At 45.9% G+C, this 20,879-nt stretch overlaps 2 protein-coding genes across 7 annotated transcripts in view; both read right to left on the reverse strand.

Annotated features, from left to right (window-relative positions):
* Nucleotides 1-307: 307 nt before the first annotated feature.
* On the reverse strand, nt 308-13,643 carry LOC119171691 (acetylcholinesterase-1). Of its 2 annotated transcripts, none has more exons than XM_075892263.1 (3): nt 13,535-13,643; nt 3,043-4,583; nt 308-2,166 (listed from the first exon to the last, which is right to left on the reverse strand). In XM_075892263.1, the coding sequence occupies exons 2-3, from the start codon at nt 4,581-4,583 to the stop codon at nt 1,986-1,988; spliced, it is 1,722 nt and encodes a 573-aa protein (XP_075748378.1). In that variant the 5' UTR covers nt 13,535-13,643; the 3' UTR covers nt 308-1,985. The 2 variants fall into 2 exon arrangements, with proteins under 2 accessions (XP_075748378.1, XP_037278397.2); XM_037422500.2 differs by lacking the exon at nt 13,535-13,643 and adding an exon at nt 8,297-8,728.
* Nucleotides 13,644-16,198: 2,555 nt separating this feature from the next.
* Nucleotides 16,199-20,879, reverse strand: part of LOC119171692 (acetylcholinesterase-like) — a 96,728-nt gene continuing 92,047 nt past the window's right edge. For all 5 annotated transcript variants that reach the window (XM_075892268.1, XM_075892267.1, XM_075892269.1 and 2 more), the window contains 2 exons: nt 18,225-19,753; nt 16,199-16,453 (listed from right to left, as the gene is read on the reverse strand). In XM_075892268.1, the coding sequence (XP_075748383.1) occupies nt 16,282-16,453; nt 18,225-19,729 (1,677 nt within the window). In that variant the 5' untranslated portion in view covers nt 19,730-19,753 and the 3' untranslated portion in view covers nt 16,199-16,281. The remainder of the gene's footprint in view (nt 16,454-18,224; nt 19,754-20,879) is intronic.

Genomic DNA, 20,879 nt, shown 5'->3' on the forward strand with positions numbered 1-20,879 from the left:
GAGACGCCGTAGTGGAGGGCTCCGGAAATTTCGACCACCTGGGGTTGGTTTAACGTGCACCCAAATCTGAGTACACGGGCCTACAACATTTCCGCCTCCATCGGAAATGCAGCCGCCGCAGCCGGGATTCGAACCCGTGACTTGCCGGTCAGCAGCCGAGTACCTTAGCCACTAGACCACCGCGGCGGGGCACGGGCACTTAATTTTGAAAGTGATCAAGATTAAATACATGAAAGCTCCTCCTAAGTGTCAGAGAACACACCCGAGTGTCACTGCATGCGTCGGAATGATCATGAAGGCAGAAATATTTTGTTTTCAAAAGTCAAATTTATTGCTTCAAATAGCTTTGTGCTAGCATTGTTGTCATGAGTTCAAGTTGACCCCAGATAACTTATTTGTTGCGTTTATTCGTTTTCGCTCGTTGCTTGTCGAACATCTTTTTTTTTTTTACAGCGTGCTTTTATAAGAATTCGGAAATATTTCCCCGCAACGCTCAAACATGTAAGTGCATATTATGAAAAGTAAATGCGAAAGATAACAGACCATGAAGATTTAAGCCAGGCTGTGATTAAGCGTGGACAAAAGCACTCGTTCAGCCTATATCGTCTCCAAGTTCCTCTGCTTTATGTGTTTTTTAGAAGCACGTAACTGGCCCAACAGACGTCGATGAGACAATATAATAACGACACATTTTGTTCATGATGAAACAAGCGCCGAAAAGTGCAAACACTCAGAGACACAGTACACCAACCGACTTGTACCAACATGCTCAACTGGCAGTCATCCTAGAAAATTTGTGGCATGCTTGCTGCCACCACACGAAAGACAAAGAAACGATTATGTTAATGTAACATTGTTGGTGACGCTGAGGTGTAACAGGATAGATGTATAACGTTTTGGCCACAAATGACAGGGTGAAGCGGTTGATGCTCGTACTCCAGTTTTTAATGATACACCAACCAAGCGTGGATCGGCCCGGAAATCGCTCAACTGTGAGTAATAAATTACATGAGACAATGCTGCCAAGCTCGTAACAATGTAATGATATTTATGACGGGTCTTACAGCGCCACGCGCTGGTCTTCGGTAACAGATATGCTGTGAAACGACACACCATCGCCGCAAATTAGTGGCTTGCGTACAAGCCAGTTCACTGATAACGAAGCGGGAGTAACAAAAAATGTACTACGACGAATCGACGTAGGACATACCAACTCACCAATACATCATAAAAAAGTTTGTAAGTTTATATCTTTACGACTTTAATCACAGTTGCGTCGGATGTCATCGAATTCTCTTGGAAATGCAGTTTCAATAGATGCAGTCAGTTTTGCGTATATATGCTCGTCACTACTGGTAGCCAACTAGAGAATTTATATGGACTTTATAGCCAAGCCTGATAACTTGTGCGAGATCCGTAGAAAATGACGAACGAACCTGCTGTATAGAATTCTGCAATTAAGCTTTGCTTGCTCGCACTCGTACGAAGTGTGTGCGATTAAGCTGACGTATATGTTGCGTTTAATAGTGGCTTGGTAGCGTTTCAGCTGGGCTGACCACTTCGTCTTAGAGCACTTCTTAGCTGTGCTGTCTTCTTTTTCGTTTTCCCGTTGTTCATGCTGTTTTGCCAGAGCCTCTACCGAAAGATGGTAGATCTTTGTGTAGTTTAAGGAATATGTAATTGTGAGTATGGATCGTGGATGTATTTGAAATGAACGAAAACTCAATTCCTGTAATCTGACGGGAATATTATGTTTTTTTTCTTTCATCACATTTTGTTTGTGCCCGAGTTTAAATAAAAGAAACAAAAAAGTTTGGAGTCATTCGCAAACCACACTTAAAATGAGAGATGAAAACAAAGGGAAAAACAGTATGATGTACATGACACTTCTAGCTCACTCCCCTACGTACTCGAAATATGCATTATGTGCGTTTGACGATGAGCTACTAGAACTACTTGATGCGCGTGGCTGCCTAGAAGAGGGATCAGAAATCCATCCGAGCAGTGTTACGCCAGAGATCGTAGTTGTGAAAGGTCCTCCAGAAAGAGCAACCCTCCGTTCTTGGTCCTGTCTCAGTGGTGAATCCTTTAGAAGACATGTCAAGGTACAACGGCCGCTTTGCCGAGTACTTGGGCCACGGCTCCCCAGACGGTGTCTTTGGTTTCCTGCGAACGAGGATACTCGGCGGTTAGAACGACACTATAGAGAGCAACATTGGGTAACATTAGCTAGATCTCACATGTACGGAATGTTTCCCTTGTATAACGTGAAGTTGTGTTAAAACTGAATAAAAAAGTTAGAGGTATACCCGAATTGAAACGTGATTCACGCAGACTTCGTACATTATCGCATGTGCACAAACGGACGCAAGAAACGTGTCGATATATATAGGAGCACGAGCCCGTACGTTCAGACACAGTAAGAAACTAATAAGCATTTTCATTCTTGCGAGACCTCTGTGCGCGACATGTTTCCATATGTAAATAGAATAAACGAAAGAAAGAGCGAAGGAGACAGAGAAACAGAGCGCGTGCACACACAAGACAAACATTGCTGACACGTCAGTGATGTAGCCGTTCATGCAGGTTTGTTTTTTATGAAGGGGAAAAATTTAAAAACGAAAGGAAGGACAACAAAAGAGAGACGAAAGAAGGGGAGTGTTAACCAGTCTCTAGCATAACCGGTACAATGCTCCCCAATCCCTTTTCATAGAACAGTGAAAATGGATTGGGGAGCTCGAAAGAAAGTAAAGAGAAAGATCAATATATTATTATGGGCATGCGTTTGACAGGGAGGGATTTCGTATTAACTTCGACCTACTAGGGTTCTTTCACGTGCAAGTAAATCCAACTACGCCAACGTCGTAGACGATGCGGCAGCCGTGGCTGGGGTTGAACCCGTGGCTCACGCAGTGGGTAACGTACGTTGATATTGCGAATTGCGACCTTTTAAAGAAGAGCTGGCTAGTCCCTTCACGTTACAGGACCGTAGTATGCCTTCGTACGTAGACAAACATATGTGTGCGCAAAAATGTAACTCACCCGTTCTTCGCAAACGACACCCAGGCGTCCATCATGGCGACACTTAGCTCCTTTTCAACAGTCGTGTACCTTTCGGGGTGGCGAAGAGGTCGGCCGAAGACGAACGGGATCTCGTCAAAGTGGGTCGCTGAAGCCCACATGGGTCTCTCCTGCCTTGCGATAGCGTGGCTGAACCGATAGAAGTAAACCGTTGCGTTGTGGTCTGCGAGAGCTTCGGCAAAGTACCTCGTCGGACAGGTGTAGAGGTAGTCGCCGATGAATTCGAAAACGTATTCCCTGTTGTGCAGGACGTCCATACCTCTTAAGTTGGACGCGTAGTAGTAATACACACCCTCTGTAGCCTGCGAACCTAAGTGCTTTCTGAAGCCGTATTCATTGAAGAACAACTTTATATAGTTCAACAGCTTCAGAGAAGTGAACTCGCTCGAATTGACGAACGTCCTCCACCTCATATGGCGTAAGAACTCCCACGCGCCTTCGTTGACGTTCGAACCAATGAGGACGTCAGCCTCGTTGAAGAGCCCCATGCTAAATGCCATGTGCGGGTTCAGTGGTAGGAACTCGTTGTCGAACGTCGGGCCGTACATGTGGTAGACGTCTTCGACGCCACGTCTCAGCACGGCGTCGGCGAGCGCCTTCTCGAACTCGTCGTCGATCTGCTTTCGTGTTCTCGTCGTGCAGTTGCGAGCCCTCTTCACCGACTTCGTGTTGAGCGGCACGTGCCCTTCCATCATGGAACTAGTCCGCAGCTTCCAGAAGGGGCCTCCACTTTGCAGTATGACTCGCCTGAAAAGTCCCGTGCTCAGCGGAGATATCATGTGCATGGCTATCGAAGCCGCCCCCGCGTCCTGCCCGAAAAGAGTGATGGCACTCTTGTTGCCACCGAAAAAGACGATGTTATCCTTAACCCACCGCAACGCCATGTTCTGGTCGTGCAGACCCTGGTTCCCGGGAGCCTCCTCCGAGGCGGCGTTTAGAAAGCCCAGTCTTCCGAGGCGGTAGTTCATGGAGACGACGACGACGTCTCCGTACGCGGCGAGCATGCCACCATCGTAGAAATCCCAGCTTGACGAACCCAACACGAAGTCACCGCCGTGGATCCACACCATGACGTCTCGAAGTCCGGCGGCGTTCACTTGCTTTGGGGCCCATATGTTGAGGTAGAGGCAGTCCTCGCTGCAGTTGAAGGACTTTCCTGGCATGGGAGGCCAGCCGAAGGGGTTTTGAGGACACTGGTTTGGTCGCTTCGTCGCGTTTAGCGTACCCGGCCAGGGCTCGATCGGAAGAGGCTTCCGCAGGCGCAGGTGACCGACGGGAGGTTCAGCGTAGGGTATGCCAAGGAAGACGTTCACGCTCTTGCCCAGGTATTCGACTGTGTCGCCAGAGACGGTGCCGCTGCGAGTGGTCACCACGGGAACGGTCTTGTCGTCGTTGGCTATTGTGCGACCGTTCACCACTTCGGTGGCGTCGGAAGCCCATTCAGCGTGGATCACCAGGCAGAGCAGCGCGATCTTGTACGCTATCCAGAGGAGGCTGGCCATCTGTGTTGGAAGGTAAGCAATGTTACTGTGAACGTGCCAATCAATCAATCAATCAATCAATCAATCAATCAATCAATCAATCAATCAATCAATCAATCAATCAATCAATCAATCAATCAGTCAATCAATCAATCAATCAATCAATCAATCAATCGATCGATCAATCAATTTTATTGAGCTCATAATCAGATCAAGTTATGTATGGAAAAGTGCTTATAATTACTTTTGAGTGCGTGGATTGACTAATTTTGAGATAAAATAACAAAACGTAAATCATGCAGCAGAGAGATGAACAGGTGAGCCTCTAACAGTGGTATCTACAAAATAAACGCCACCTATGCAACCTTACCGGCATATTCCTTTAATAATTGTCACCCACGCAAAATATCCACGGCAGGAATACATCTAGAGAATTCCATATGCGTAGCAGATATTTGAGTTAGGCTCCGAAGCATACTGCATGCCCATGAGAGACGCCATAGCTAAATCATTTATGTTAGCTTTGATCAGCTGGCATTTCAGGAGCGCGAAAATATTTGTCAACTATAGTTCTCGCTTAACAGCATACTTGTACACGTTATGTTTCCTTTGAAATGTAACAGTGGTGACCTACAGCTCCAGAAAATGTGCAATACTACTTTTGCGTTATTTTCCTTAAAATTTTTATTGCCGTAACACAATCACCCAAGTTTACTGAAAATACAACAAACCACCGCGACTTGCATGGTAGTGAGAAGGTTGGAGGCTCGCGTGAAGACGGAAGGGCTTATTGCGGCTTTCTTGGCATCATTGTCTGCGAGTTTTCATTACATTTTGTGATATAGCGTTTGCACGTACTCATCTTTCAACAGGAGTTGTTTCTTAAGCTTCGTCTTGACTAATTCTTCCACGTGTCCTCGTTAAGAGTTCAGCTGCTACAATGAATATTACTATATCAGTTGTATGCGCTAAATAGCTTGTTTGGCGCATGTATTGATATAGTGTTTAATGTAGCAGCTGAAATACCGATATTAACGTTGAAACACCTTATGCAACAGCTCGGGGTTGCATAGTGCACCAGTGCTAATCCGTCTCTTCTATGAAGCGTAGCGCTTTCCAGTTGCTGGCGCTTGGATTAAGGCGTTGCAGTTAAGGCCAAGAAAATGAGAAGAAAAAAAGAGGCTTCTGGTAGAAAACCTTAGTCAGACAAGACGGGGGTTCCCTATAAAGCAGTGGCATATTTTTAGGTGTGAGAACTGCCGTAAAATATTAGTTAGAACTCGATTTTGAAAAAAAATAAAAGAGTAATTGATTCCCAGTAATCAATTTCGAGAAAGTATAATTTAATCGCCCAGAACGTAAGAGTATTGAAAAAAAATAATCGATTATATTACAAAATCGATAAAAATTTAATTAATTGCTTGTAACATCTTGCATACAATTCTGGATAACACCATCACGTCAGGGCTTCATGCTGCGCGCAATGAAACAAAGAATTGTAAGGGTTAAGTAATGCACTGAATTATTTGACAGCCATGACAAGGCTGACCAATGTGGCTGCGGTAAGAAAACACTTAACACCTAAAAATATAAAAAAAATTTCGAGCAGCTGAAAATACTAGCTATTATATTGTCTCCGTCTTCTTGACTGTGCATAAGTTGCTGGCAGGGCATTGCCATTAAAGTGCTCTGTATACATGTAGATTCAAATGTCCTTTCTTGGGTACATAAATGTAATGAAGAGGATGTAGATTGAAATGAGCGAGAATGAGACTATAATAATAAACTTTCACTTGAACATACTACGTGAACATTGGTCCTTCACATTGTAGTATGTACAGTCTGTTCCCCACTTAGAGGAAACCTCGTAGCGCGTGGCCTCACGATGCAGCCATGATGAGGCCAAAGCGGCCGTCCCGCGACGGCAGCAGCTCGCGCATGCGCAGACGCTTGAGGGGCTTTGTGTTGGAAGCGGTTGAATCGCGTGGTCGGCTACGACTGCGCGCGCTGGCCGCATTTGTCAGGCAGCGGGCGAACTTAACCGTTCCTTGGGGAACTGGGCACATGTTTCTCATCGTGTCGCGACTCGCAGTACGCATCACTGCCGTCCAAAACGAGCACCGTGATCGCTGCCGCTGAGGACAGGTGCGCTTTTCGGCTGAGGACACGTGTGCATTTCGGCTGAGGACACGTGTGCATTTCGGCGCCGACAAGTGTGTGGTGCCTCAAGTAATGAAATGCCATCGAGAAGAAGCACGTTCAGGTCGTTATCTTAGCCTACAGCATTCCTGAATTTCTTCTCGTTTCTTTATTTGTTGTTGTTGTTGTTGTTGAACCCACATATAGCTTGCACGGCAGTCGCTGTAGAGTGCTTCGTTTTTTTTTCTTTTTAGCTTGAAATAAATATCTCGCACGGTACACGTGTTCATTACGGTATTCCACGTCAAAGCATTCTGCACACGCATAAAAAAAGTATACGTGAACGCACTCAGTACCGCGGCGTTTTGAAATAACAACCAACGTACGATGTTTCTAGAACTCCATTTTCGCCAAAGAAGACTAAGAGCTTGACATCGCACAACGTTTAGTACAGCATATCGGCTTATATATATATAATTGTCGCGGCAATGATGAAACCAGCAGGTTGCCCGACAATGTGGCCATCGCGCACCGCCGTCGCAGAAGATGTGGTTCAAGAGCACGATCCTCAAGCGTCTGCGCATGCGCGAGCTGCTGCCCGCGCGTGGCTGCAGCGCTGGCCGTATTGCGATGCCATGCACTCCGAGATTTCTCCTAAGTGTGAAGCAGACTGTACGTTCGAACAAATGAAGTACCTGCTTCAACGTTTTAATGCCTTAAAACAAATATAATAAATATTTGACGGAAAAATATTTTATTGACAATGCGCGCTGTCTTTATAAGCGGTTGAAAATCATCGCCAGTGCGTGTTGTATACAAGTTTCATCTGGGCGCTTAAATTTGACGTCATTACGGATGCTAACAACCTGCTGAACTCAGAATAAAAGTGACTGGACGCACCACGGTTATGCTGTATACAGAGACCTGTAGAATGTTTTCGGTGCTGTACTCATGTCAGTGGCGCAAGAACATCTCAGCACACGCGAGGAGCATGTCAGGTTTTGCAGAAACAGGGTTGGTTGGCTAGCGAAGGGACAGGTCATAAAAAAATGGCCAATGGATAAGCGATGGATAAGTAGTACGGATACGGCTAACTTATCGACAAAAGTCCAGTTTATCTTCCTTATGTAGCTATACATTGTATCTGGGCCATACACCTGAATCGCGACTTCGAAGAATGCAGGACTACTTGCCAAAATGTTGGCTTCAGCGATAATTTAAGATTTGTTGAAGGATTATTTCGCACTGTCGGAAATACGTACGCTGACCTACCAACAGTGGTCTAGCGGTTAAGTTCTCGAGCGCTTACCCGTTGGCCACAGGATCGAATCCTGGCCGCGGAGGCCGCATTTCAACCAGGGCGAAATGCTAAAGGCCCTTGAGCTTAGATTTAGGTGCAAGTTAAAAAAACCCCAAGGTGGTCGAAATTTTCACTATATACCGCGTACCTGATGTCACCGTCGTTTCTGGAAGTAAAACCCAAGCGATTATTATTAATACTACCACGATAACGATTATCTACGCTCACAAGTCGCGACCAACCAAGTAGCGCATGGTGCAACCGTGCGGGGTGCCCATCCAAAAAGGAATCTCACCTGTTGCGTAGGAAGGTGTGACCTTGGTCACACGCCGTCGGCTTTGCCTTCTTGCCGCCGAAACGCGCCAATGTCAAGGTTGCGTAAGCCTCGGGCGAAGAGCGCGGCGACGGCTTCGTTGCCCACACAAAAGCGCAGTCGGCGAATCTTATCGCGCAGCAACGGTGTTTCTCCTCGACTCGCTCTCGATTCGGCGCAGTGCCGAAAGTGTGCGGGCGTTCGCCGTTCGGCGGGACGCTTCCGCCTGTTGTGCGGAGGCGCGGCGTGGCCCTCCTCGAAACGGGCGGCGAAAATGTGGCCCTGCGGGGCCCCGAGTTCAGGCATCCCGCCAGCATTGCTAGGGCGTGGCGCTGCGACCGTTCTCCGGAAATCGCCTGTGAACGCATGCATGCATAAGCAGGCCTGGTCTGCGATCGAGGTGCGAACGAAGACATTCCTGCGAGGCGTTGACCCTGGCCGTCTAGGGGAGGCCCGGGCGACCGAAACAGCCAGCCTTTCCTCCGCGAGGGCAAGAAGATGCGACGATAGAGCTCGCGACGCAAGGCCAAAAAACCCGGAAGCCGCCGGCGGCGCTCGCGTGTCGTTGCGTCTTCGTCGATGCGAGTGTCGATTACGCTTTGCCCCATTGACAGGTTTCCGGTACATCTCTCTCTCTGCTGCGCGGCTCGGCTGTTTGCTTTCTACGCTACGAGCGCTGTTTACTTTAGCTCACTGACCGCAATTTACATAGAACACACTGAGCTGGTAATGGGAACATTACTAGCTCACTAAGGCCAGTTAGGTTAACCAGTTATTAGACAGGCTGACTTGCCTGTTCTGGGAAAAGGAGAGAGAGAGAGAGATAAAGATACAAGGAAAGGCAGGGAGGTTAACCAGACGCATATCCGGTTTGCTACCCTGCACTGAGGAAGGGATAAAGGGGAGAAAAGAGGTTGCAGAGAGATCAGAAGGTACACACAATCACGAGCACACTCGGGGAGCACACACAGTCTACAGGCGGTCACTCAGGTTTGTTGACTTTAGGTAAAGTAGCAGTGCTTTAGTTGCTTTCTGCGCAACTGAGCTGCATAGCACTCTTGTACACTGTCATTCTTTATGAAAGGGAACACGCGATCGCGTGACCGGCTATCTTCAACAGCTGCCTACAGTATTTTGCAGCGCTTGTCCAGCGGCCATAACTCGTTGTTTTGTTTGCCAATAGACGACGTCAAAAGCCAACGTCTTTTCTATTGCTGTCGGTTGATGATGGTCCTGTAGGTAGCCGTCGCAAAGCGCGGCCCGCGCGCTCACGTGTTCCCTTTCATAAAGGACGATAGTGTACACATGTTGCGAGTAAAGTAGCTCAACTAGCATAGATATGATGGACCGCGTTCGTGGTTTCTATAAACTTAATTTTCCGGCTTCCGTTGGCTTTGTGGTGTTACAAATGTACTTTTTTTGCTAAAGTTGATTTTCGTATAACTGCGCAATATTTTTTTTTCTGTACTAAGCTGGGAAGAAAGAGGCTTCCGCAATTGGGTGTGAAGGTGAAGTACAAAACCGTCCGTGCACTTTGATTTAAGTGCGCCTTCAGGACGACCGTTAGGTCCTGTGTGAATATTTCTATGTCCTTGCTTTGTTCCGCCATATTATGTATTCCAGTCAAAACCAGCTATCACAAATTTCAGCATTAATTTCAAAGAGCCCAAGGGTGTCAAAAGTAACCCGCAATTCCCTATTATATCCGCAGTTCAGTCCCACAAACTTGTCCTACATTCGACGCATTAAAACGAGATGAGTTAAATGTATGCTTGATATATTTCAGTGGATAAATCCTCCACAGTCACTGCGCCACGCATATTGATCGCGTTTTCGTCACACATGTAAAAATATTAACAAAAAAAGATGAGAAATCCTTGCTTTCTCTAAGACGTAGTGGCTTGAAATATGCCCGTCCTTGAATTACATACAAGGGAGCAAAAGCTTAAGGTAATGTGCGCGAAAGTGACGTATGTTTGCTCGGCACACTTATATGCTTTATGCGGTTGGTAAACGGTCACAGCAGTGCATATACTTTTATTTGATCTTTGTTATTTTTTTACGCAAGCTCTGACTTTAGCAGAGATTACGTAACTTCGGAATATTAAAGACGGAAAAGTTTAGGCCGGGAATCCTCTTTCCACACATCTGTCCTTCGAGTATTCTTCTAAAACAGGGCATATCAGTGTCCTTTTGTACGTTACAGCCGGTGTGAGCCATGTTCTAATTGTCGCTAACAAGCGCGCGTCGGGAATTGTAGCAAAATTTCGCTCACAAGAGCGCAAACTGGACCTTACAATAGCTCGATATTCAACACGGGGACACAAGAGGAAAGACGGACGAGCTCAACGAAAATATGCGCAATGCTTGAGAAGGCTTTTTGCCCATTAATTACCGCTCCTGTGGTTGCACCCCCCTGTTTGAGAAAACTCCAATGATCGGCAGACATCAGGACCAGCCCACTCACGAAATCATCGAAGCCGCCCATATCGCGCAAGAAGGTTCATTATGCATTATCATGGCATCTGTATGTTTATCAACAAAATAATTATCTATTTTGAAAGGGCGTGTGTGCTCATCTTGTTATGCTTTATATATGTTTTTCTGTATAAATTTACCTCTCGTGTTGAATAAAAATTCAGGTGCTAGTTAGTGCTTGTCCAAATCTTTTGTGTCCCCGTGTTGAGTATCACGCTGTTAGTACTTCATAATGCAAAACCAACTAGCACAAAGCTTCCGTTTATTAACTTACAATAACATCTCAATTACGTTTTTGAGCGTGCCACTGTGTGTCTCGTAGGAAATTGTTTTACGATGTGACCGTTCTGAACGCCGTCCAAGTTACAGGCACTCGAAGATGCATGCCTCACTAAATAATCTGGGACGTAAAGAAAGAGCAAGAGTTTTCTTAAAAGCACTCAACTACGAGTTCGCTCCGGGACCAGTTCGTTGAAATGTGCCCTTTGCGCATAAATTTAAAAAAATGCGCAAGGTCTGGGGATGGATACCGGTGCCACTGCATTCCAAGACGAATGGTATACACCGGCTGAGATTACCAGGAGGCTCTCTACCAGGGGGTGGCCGCTTACATTACCACGAATGTCACTGTACTCGTCAAAAACGGCTGCGTACTTCCTTAGCTCTTTAGCACAGGGAGTGAACGCGGCGTATTTCATAGCATTATATTGCAAATAGTCTGTACTTAAGAATCTCACGGCGACAATTATGGTCTTAGGAATAGTTTTCACATACTCATGAATTTGGTGTCAAAGGCCTTCTCTGACAAAATTTGGCAATACAAAACGTGGAACCTCGTTATAGCTAAAATTGACATTGAGAATTATCGGTTATAGCGAACAAAATACGAACTTCGGTTGGTCAAGCTTCACCTCAGTGACACTCTCTTTCTGCAACAAAACTACAAACGCGGTAGCCGCCGTTGTGTCGGCTGGGGGCTGAAACTCCCCTCCCATGTATTCGCATAGGCTGCGGCAGCGCCACTTTTACCACTGGTGGTTGCCGGGCATTCTACAAGAAATAAATAACGAACAGAAAATTTCTTTCGTGACGTCACTGGTGATGACCCGAAATAGAGGCTAAAGACTAAAAATCGAGAGCAGGAAGCTTGCCGTGGAAGCCCTTCTTTCTCACTTCGCAAGCAAGCAAAATGCGCCCGTGCCTTCTTTCAGGTCAGCTGCATGGCCGCTTGGGCGATGCGGCCATTCATAAAATTTTGATAATTTAAAAAAAAGTTTGTGTTTTTTGAAGAGGCGAAAGTTAAGCTGACTGATTTCTCAGTAAAACGGAAATCGATCAACACAAATAAAAACGCCAGGCCTGCGTGAAAGGCGCAGCACCGTCACAGAGAAAGCTAGAAGAGCATCCTTTTAGAGTTTTTTCGAAACACTCATGGGATAACTGCTGCAAGCACACTTGCTTGATGCTCACTAGGGTATTAATAATAAAAATGTTAGGGTAGTAGGCTGGCATTCGCTATACTATATTTCGTCATTCTTCTGAGAAGCGTGGAATCCGCCCAATTATTGTGAGGAATATTGTGCCAGTTGTTCGTGCAGTGGCTGACGACGATGATGGATTATGCATGAAGTGGGTATGCGCTGAACCGAAACAAGCTTTTGTGATGGGTTGGAGCGATTGGACGATGCACTCGTTTCGCTATTCGCATTGTGCGACGAGTGGTTGTTCTGTCGCCGCTTCAAAACGATTTGTGATTCGTACTAAAGCGATTGCTTTCCCGGCATCAAGCCTGCATAAGGAAAGTTTGTCAACAAGTCACAAGCACCGGCGAGGCTTAGTAGTAGAATACTGGGCTGGCACCCAGCGGACCTGGGTTTTAGCCTCATTGTGTCATTGCTTCTTGTTTTTTTTTTGCTAATTACGCGCGATGTGGTTACGGACACCGGCGGCGGCGGCGGACAACTACGGCGCTGCGCGAGACCCGATTGAATTGTGATCGCATACCAGTGTTTGCTGTAAAACGAACTTTCTTATTTTACATTTTGTATAAAAACAGACATATACGTAGTCTATAAAAATAGCTTCAACTTACAATTGACATACGGACATAATAAGCAAACGTTGAACCCAGAATATCCAAACCAATGCGTAAATTATCCACAATCGCGAGTAGGACACGTATTTGGCTCAATAACGTTTGTTATGATGGCGCACATAGTTTTCTTACAGGACTTCAGCATCAAAGGAGACTAAATTTCAGAAGCACGGAGAGGCTTGCAGCGATCAGAAGTTTTTCGAGAAAGAACGTCGCTAGAAAGTGTGCCGGCAAGTTGACCTCTTTTCGTCAGAGCAACAGCGTTGCCTTGACGAAGAAAAGTTTACTTGTCAAAACGTTGGCTCCATCTACATTAGCTGTAATAACTTTTTAGAAGTATTTTGTCCATCACGTATATACTTGAGTAACATCATTAGAAGTAAAGACTCACAAATTTTCGAACCACGGCTACACAAATTTGAACATCTTTTGAACTACACGCCCAAAGTAAAGGAACCTAACCAACCCGAATTCAAGCCTCTCAATAAACGCATTTTTTCGACAGGATCCTGCCTGCCACCTTCACCAATTAGCCAAGCGACACTCCACTTCTGCCAGTCCAGTCAGGCTTGCATTTAACTGGGTTTACTCTTTTGTACTCATGCAAAATCAATACTTGCTCAAATCATGGAAATTCTTGTGCTCACTCGTTGCCTTTAGGAAACGTTGAAAAACCTTCGCGGAACTAGAAATACCCGGTTTAGCACACCGCAGAGCCGCGGAAAAAATGTCTTTCCCGCGATTAAACCGTCTTCGAAGAATGCATGGTTGACTTGTTCGGCGTAGGTATACATGTAACTTACAGCGGCTTCCGTTCTCCGCCCGCCACAACTCGCTGTCCTTATCTTTCCCGTAGTTGACACGCAAATGAAGCGAGATAACTGAGCGCGATCCAACTTCTAACATCGCTGAGCGTGGGGCGAGAAGGACTAGCAGAGGCAAGCGCTACGAACGCAAGTCAATCACTGCCCGTGCTTCACCTGATTTAAAAGTCACAAAATAAGGAATAAGAAAAGACATATAAACAAAAGAAAATTTATTTACAGGGGTATCGAATTTTCTTTATTGATAAAAACTTGTGAAAGCCATTAAATGCGAACATTTAACCTCATGAGTGCAAGCTTGAAATTGTTTTTATAAATCACGAGAACTATAGACGCGCCTTGCCACGGTGGTCTAGTGGCTAAGGTACTCGGCTGTTGACCTGCAGGTCGCGGGATCGAATTTCGGCTGCGGCGGCTGCATTTATGATGGGGCCGGAAATGTTGTAGGCCCGTGTGCTCAGATTTGGGCGTACGTTAAAGAACCCCAGGTGGTCAAAATTTCCGGAGCCCTCCAATACGGCGTCTCTCTTAATATTATGGTGGTTTTGGGACGTTAAACACCACATATCAATCAATCAGAACTATAGACGCACAGAGAAAGGACCGGGTGACACAATTTTCTAACGCGAGTGCGCAATGGCACTCGTTTTAAGGCGATGCTTAAAATAAAAAAAAAAACAAGAGATGGACCACGTGCGGGGGTGATCACGCGCAGAGGAGGCACAGAGCCATTGCCCGTACCACTGCCCAGCACAAGGTCATGGGTCCGATTCCTGTGAGTGACGGTGGCATTCCGTTAAGAAAACAGGGGGGGGGGGGGGTGCTTGGGCACGTTGATCTCAGATTTTTGCTTAATTATGTCGTGTAAGAGAGATTAATCGTGAGCTCTACGTCATCCAGTTTCGCATAGACCGTGATGAATACCTGCGAGGCAATCTGTTGTAGTATAAGGCTTCCTTTGCTCAACGCCATTCGCCACATAGCGCCAACACGGTCGGCTGGCTATAAACACTTGTGACCCCTCACCTGGCGAAGGTGCCTACAGAGGAGTGACTCGAGGACATTTGCTGAGCAGGGCGCTGGGGGAGACAGCACTTTAACCAGAACGCTTTCAGTGTCATGAAATAGACCATCGCGAGAATGTTCCTGCGCTCGAACCTCATTTCCTCTTAATTATTTGTTTGCGTCTTTGTTTTTTTTTTGTGGCTAAAGCCGGCGAATATCTTTTGCGTAGTGTGTTATTATTGTTAGTTTGTTTGTTTGAAGCCGGATTAACTTTTCTCTAGCTTCGCACTGTTAGCTTATGAGTGAAGGCGTCGTAAGTATCATACACAATTCCAAACACACGCATTTAATAAGCCTAACTACACAGTGCAGCTGCTGCGGCCAATAATCGAACCAGCGTCTTCGAACTTACCAGCTTGAGACTACTCGCTATAAGCTGCCACGGCGTGTCTTCGACATTGTTCAAGTATGTTCCTGTGTACTAATAGTGTGCGCTCGCGCGCTCGCGCGCGCGCGCGCGCGCGCGTGTGTGTGTGTGTGTGTGTGTGTGTGGCGCGTAGCGAGAGGTATTTTCGGGGGGATTGATTAACTACCCTTTGTGTATGTTTGTGAATGCGCTTGTAGGCGTTTACATAAACAGACAAAACGCAAAAATATTGGGGGAGGGGTGCGTAACTATTTTTTCAAACGTGTCCCAGGCTATATCAATGTAGTGCGTGTGTGAGTGCGTGTGCCAGTGCTTGAACCATATGGCTGGTATTTTGCTTTCTATATTTTCTTGGTTTAGAGCTTCTTCATTGTCTATAGTGCGCAGCTGCAGAAACGAAGCAGAGCAGTAGCAGGTGTCGACAAGTGCTAGTGTCTTTCCAAGCATAACTGGACATAAGAAATTCTATTTGACCTTGGAATTATGAAAGGGAGAAAGGGAGAGAGAGAGTTCAATGCTGAAAGGCAGGATGGTTAACCGGAAAATACCTGATTTGCTGCCCTGTTCCCGTGGAAGGTTAAGAAGAGACAGAAAAGCAAGGGGTGTAATAATGAGTGAGGGAGGAAAGTAGGAATAGCCCCCCCCCCCACACACACAGCGTTAATATTCGTTCGTCATAATCGTAATTGTTTGACGCGGTGGGTTGCTCGCAGAAACCGAAGCAGCGCCTTCGTCGCTTTTTGGAGTGAAGCATGAGCTTTGTGGCATTGCAATACTTAAGGAAGGGCCACGTGATTAATTGTGATTAAAGATGTGTCGTGAAGCGAGCTCATAGCATTGACTATAACAAATTGTGAGCACCACAGGATAGGTTCTGTAGATATAATGGATAGCTAATGAAGCGTTATACATGTATATTAGTCATTATAGATGCATAAATAGTAGTTTACTCGAGTATGTCGCTATTCAAAATCCATCGTTTCTATGCTGACATTTTCTTGTCTTCACGAGTCTCTGTTCAGTGAGGTCAGAACAAAGCAGACATAACGACATCGTTCGTTGCATGCTCTTTTTTTGTTGTTGTTGACAATGAATGAGAAAATATATACAATGGTGAAATGATCGTGGGATGTGCTTCTCAGCGCGCTGTCGTTGTCTTGTACTGGCCGCAGAACCGTGACCGCCAGAACTCGCAGCGGTGGTCAGAGACGGGCGACTTGATCTCGGATTCCGGAAGGTTCAGCTCAGCGTAGCTGGGGTTGGAAGCGCTGAACTCTGGCCACGTTTTGCCGTTGATCGGAGGCACTTGTCTGCAAGCGAGGAAAGAAAGAAGACAAGGCGCCAACAGCGACAGCGCGGTGCCCATTTTTAGACCTATAACCTGCACAAAGACGCAGGCTATCATCGCTGACTCGTGTGTTTTCTATGTCCAAACAATGGCGTGAATATGGCTTTAAGCTGGTTGCATAAGTAGGACATATGTATGCTTTAATCAAGCTTATGCATAAATGGAAAACAATAAACCAAATCAAATGTGCTAGTGGTAGTTTTTTTTTTCTGTTATCCTACCTTCTATACCTTTTAATCTCAATACCCTATTTGTGTGGTTAAATTTTAATCTTCTCTAAATCAGTATTTAATGTTTTTGACTGCTAAAGATGCTCACCGTTTATCTCTTATTGAGTAGGTTACGGTTGCAGCAGAAAAATATCAAGTGCACACCAGTGTGGTGAATGAATAGTTTGCTGAATGTCATTTCCGTTTGTCATATGCCAGCTCGTTCCTAATATTAATCAGTTCTACAAATTTCTACGTGTGAATTTTTCATCTCAGTTTTGGGAGATAAAAATTCGTGTAGCCGTGGGACTGTCGGCTATTGTTGGTAAACATGGTCATTAAAAGCAGGAATATAGATGCCTAACGACATATAGGGTGCCAAGGGCAGACACACCGGAAACGCGCCCCTCACTAAGGATGTGGATGCTCATAGCATATATACCTAGTACAAGCTTTGTTCGACAATTGTATCATGGACCATAACCATTGTGTAAATTGAGATGTATTATGAGGGGGTTGGACGGTATGTGTCACCACAGTGGTAGCAGAAAAAAAAATTGTGGACTCTCTCGATAGTGCAAATTACTCCGCATGTCTCCCATTGTGTAATCATGTTGTACAAGAATATAGGGGGTGGTTTATGCGTGATGGATGGATGGGTATGTGGCGTTCGGTTAAGGGCAGTACGTGATATGCACGATTTTACTTATTCGGTTTTACATATTGTGTTGTTCGCCTTATAATGAAAAAAATGCGTATCGGTTTTCGTTGACACAATGTGATAGGCTGTTTTGAAAATATAAAATTCTGACTTCTGGATGCTGATTGCAGACCATTGGGAACTACTACTGTGATTGACCATACCAACACACAGCTCCTTCTACTACCCCACAGGGGCGCGTGGTTTCAGTGCTCGCGCCCCGGCATGTTTCACATCAACAAGGCGTTTGACACTGCAACCGAAACATTTGCCGTGTAAATTTCTCGTTGTCTACCAAAGAGCGCATATCTGTTGCAAAGAATTCACCAATACATATCACACGTAGTAATTACTGACAGTGGTCCTTTGAAAAGCGTTAGGGATGAAATAGATCTGATTGTTAATTAGACGCACTTATAAACTCAATATTTTGGCAGAAATCCGACAGCCGCTAATAATTTGGGACTTGGTAATGATTAAAAATGTCTTGGTTCTTCTATGTATACCGAACTGTGCTTTCGTATATGTGGGCTATGACGGGCTCATCTCATGTGTTTAATGTTCGACACAACGATTGAAATGTTATTCATGCTCGCGTGCTCGCTGTTACTAGATGTATCAGGCTAGTTGAAATAACGTGTTTATATGTTCTATGGATTACGTAGTCATCATGGGCATGCTTCGCGTCATCTATTGAAGTAAACACATTAAACTAGATAGCCCTACCACATCAAGCATTACCATGGTTTTGAAACAGGTGATTTAAATTCTGGCACGTGGCATATTTGCAAGGCTTATTCGTACACCTTACCGTTCAGACTTACCCAGTTTTCGCGAAATGCGTCCACATGTACATCATGAAAAGTGTAAGCGCTCGTTCCTCTTGCGTGATGTTGAAAAGGTCGTTATCCAAGGTGAAGCCAAACACAAACGGTATTTCCTCGAAATGGGCCACTCCCGCCCACGGCGCGTTCCAGGAATAGCTGGGCCGGTGGGCGAACTCGTAAAAGTAGACGCTGTTGTTCCTCCTGGCGTAGTCTTCGGCGAAGTACATCAGTGGACAGAGAAAGGCGAAGTCACCCATCGCGTTGGAAGAGTTTTTCAAGAAGCTGCTGGGATCTTCGGTAGCCGATTCTAGGTAGAAATTTCGTATTTGGTTAACGTTCTTCTCGTGCAGGAACCTAAACAGCAGCATAAAGTACACTTCCATGGTTCCCTTCTGGATCTTGGACCAGTCCATGAAGTCCAACACAGGCGACATGTAGTACTCTATGAAGACGCTTCCTTCGTCCTTAACGGCCCCGATTAGCAGATCGACGTCATTAGTGAAGCCACTTCTTATGGCCTTCGGCACGTCTTCTGGGATGAGGTCATCACCATGGTCGGGGTGGTAAGTCAGCCGTACGCGGCCGTTTCTCGATTCGAGAGCGTTGAGAATGTCCGTGGCGTTTTTATTTTGCAGGCAACCCAAGACGGAATCAAAGTCCGTCACTTCTTCCACGCCACGATCGACACAGTTGAGTTTAACGGCCGCTTTCGTGAAGCTGTCCTCGTTCTCCATCTTACCTATAGTCCAGTAAGGGCTGCCGCTCTGCATGATGGCTCTCTTGAAGAGACCCTTACTGGACGGCGAGACGAGGTGATAGCCGATGGATATAGAACCCGCGCTCTGGCCGAACAACGTGATCAAGTCGTCGTCTCCGCCGAAATAACGGATGTTCTGCTTTACCCAAAGCATGGCGAGATGCTGGTCGTGAAGTCCCTGGTTTCCCATAGACACGGGAGAGTTCCTGGCGGTCATGAAGCCGAACGGCCCGAGTCTGTAGTTTACGCTCACGACAAGCACGTCGCCCAGGGCGGCGAGCCTGGAACCGTCGTAGAAGTGCCAGTTGGTGCTGCCGAAGAAGAACGCTCCTCCGTGAAAGAAAACCATGACGGCCTTACGCTGCTCTTTCGTCTCGCGTGCCGGCGCCCATATGTTGAGGTACAGGCAGTCTTCGCTGCGCTCGTCGCCCGTTATGTTGATGATCTGGTTGAAGTATACCGAAGGCTGAATGCACGAGGGTGGCAAAAACATGGCCTTGTACTCTCGGTGCCATGGTTTTACGGGCACTGGACGCATGAAGCGTAGACTTCCGACAGGTGGCTCGGCGAACGGGATTCCGAGGAAGACGTCGATGGGCAGGCCGAATACGTCCTCCTTGAAGCCGCGAATGAGACCCGACTGAGTCTTCACCATGGGATCATGCTTCATAAGCTTGTAAGCTGACGACAAGGGCTCATTCATGACAAACAGTGACGCAATGATTATAGCGAGAAGTACCGACATCGTGGACTTTGAAAGGTGGTCGTCCTGCAGAAAAATCGGAATACACGTGAATAATTACGTGGCAAATGACAAAAAAAGTAATGCTTCTGCAAGACGATGTAAGGCACAGCAACAATGTATCACTTTTATTACGGTAGTGCGAAGATACTTCTCCCTGATTTCCCGTGAGAGCCGGTGAACATCTGCTCTGTTCGGGGTTTGTCGTGCTTGTTCATAGCGGATTACCTTTACAACACTAGAATGATGTATTCAAGCATTTTTGCTCAGAATTTGCGCACGCGTTTGTGTTCAGAAGCAGAGCATATGAGCGTGATTTTCAAACGAAGAAACAACAACAACAACAACAACAACAACAACAAAACACTATTTCAATTACGTGTCCCACGCTGTTGGTTTTTATGACCATGACGTTGAAATATTTGCCTGCCGTGTGAAGAGTGACCGCGAAACTTCGTATACTCATTTATGCAACAGCACACGATCACTCAGTAGAGTTTTATCTAGCATGTAGACCTCTCAAAGAGAGTGTTTGTCGGGCCAATTATGATTGGGACGATTGCACCACGTCCTTTCGTGAACGACGGCAAGAGTGGTTAAGGAGACGCTTACCTATAGGCGTATGTAAATAGACAGGCTATATACAGGTTCGCGCCGCTTTCCTGGGCATCGTAAGTTATGCTGCGCCATACCAATGCCACACAACTACGCACAATCACACACAATAACATAAGTGTGGTAAATGGCGCAAAAGCTCGATCGTGTCTTTAGTTCAAACGATACAAAGGCTTAGATTACCTTATACAAAGGAGATAGCTGATTCAACGGCGCTAAATGAAGCCAGAAAAGCAACAAAATAAAAGCATTTGTGCGAATGTTTGCTGTTTTTCCTGATCAGTGTTGTTTCCGTGGCACTACATCTACAATGAACATACATAGTGGATTGTCTGTTCTAGGTAGTCACTAAATACTAGGTAATCACTAAATGCAACTTTTGTATTTTGATGTTTGTGAGCCCTTCCGAACACACTGATCACTGTACCCCCTGCTGATACCTCGATGTTTTGTGACCTGTCCATGATTTTGTACAATTGCTTTCATCGTTCAAGTTTTATTTTCACCATCATTTTGTGATTCTGTTTCTTCCGCTATG

The sequence above is a fragment of the Rhipicephalus microplus genome, chromosome 4 (assembly GCF_043290135.1).
Source record: "Rhipicephalus microplus isolate Deutch F79 chromosome 4, USDA_Rmic, whole genome shotgun sequence".
NCBI lineage: Eukaryota > Metazoa > Arthropoda > Arachnida > Ixodida > Ixodidae > Rhipicephalus > Rhipicephalus microplus.

Excerpts from the sequence above, each read along its gene's own strand:
- LOC119171691 (XM_075892263.1), bottom strand. The coding sequence starts at position 4,583 with ATGGCCAGCCTCCTCTGGATAGCGTACAAGATCGCGCTGCTCTGCCTG. Across the intron at positions 2,167-3,042 it reads GTGTCGTTTGCGAAGAACGG|GAAACCAAAGACACCGTCTG; the intron begins GTGAGTTACATT and ends CCTCGTTCGCAG.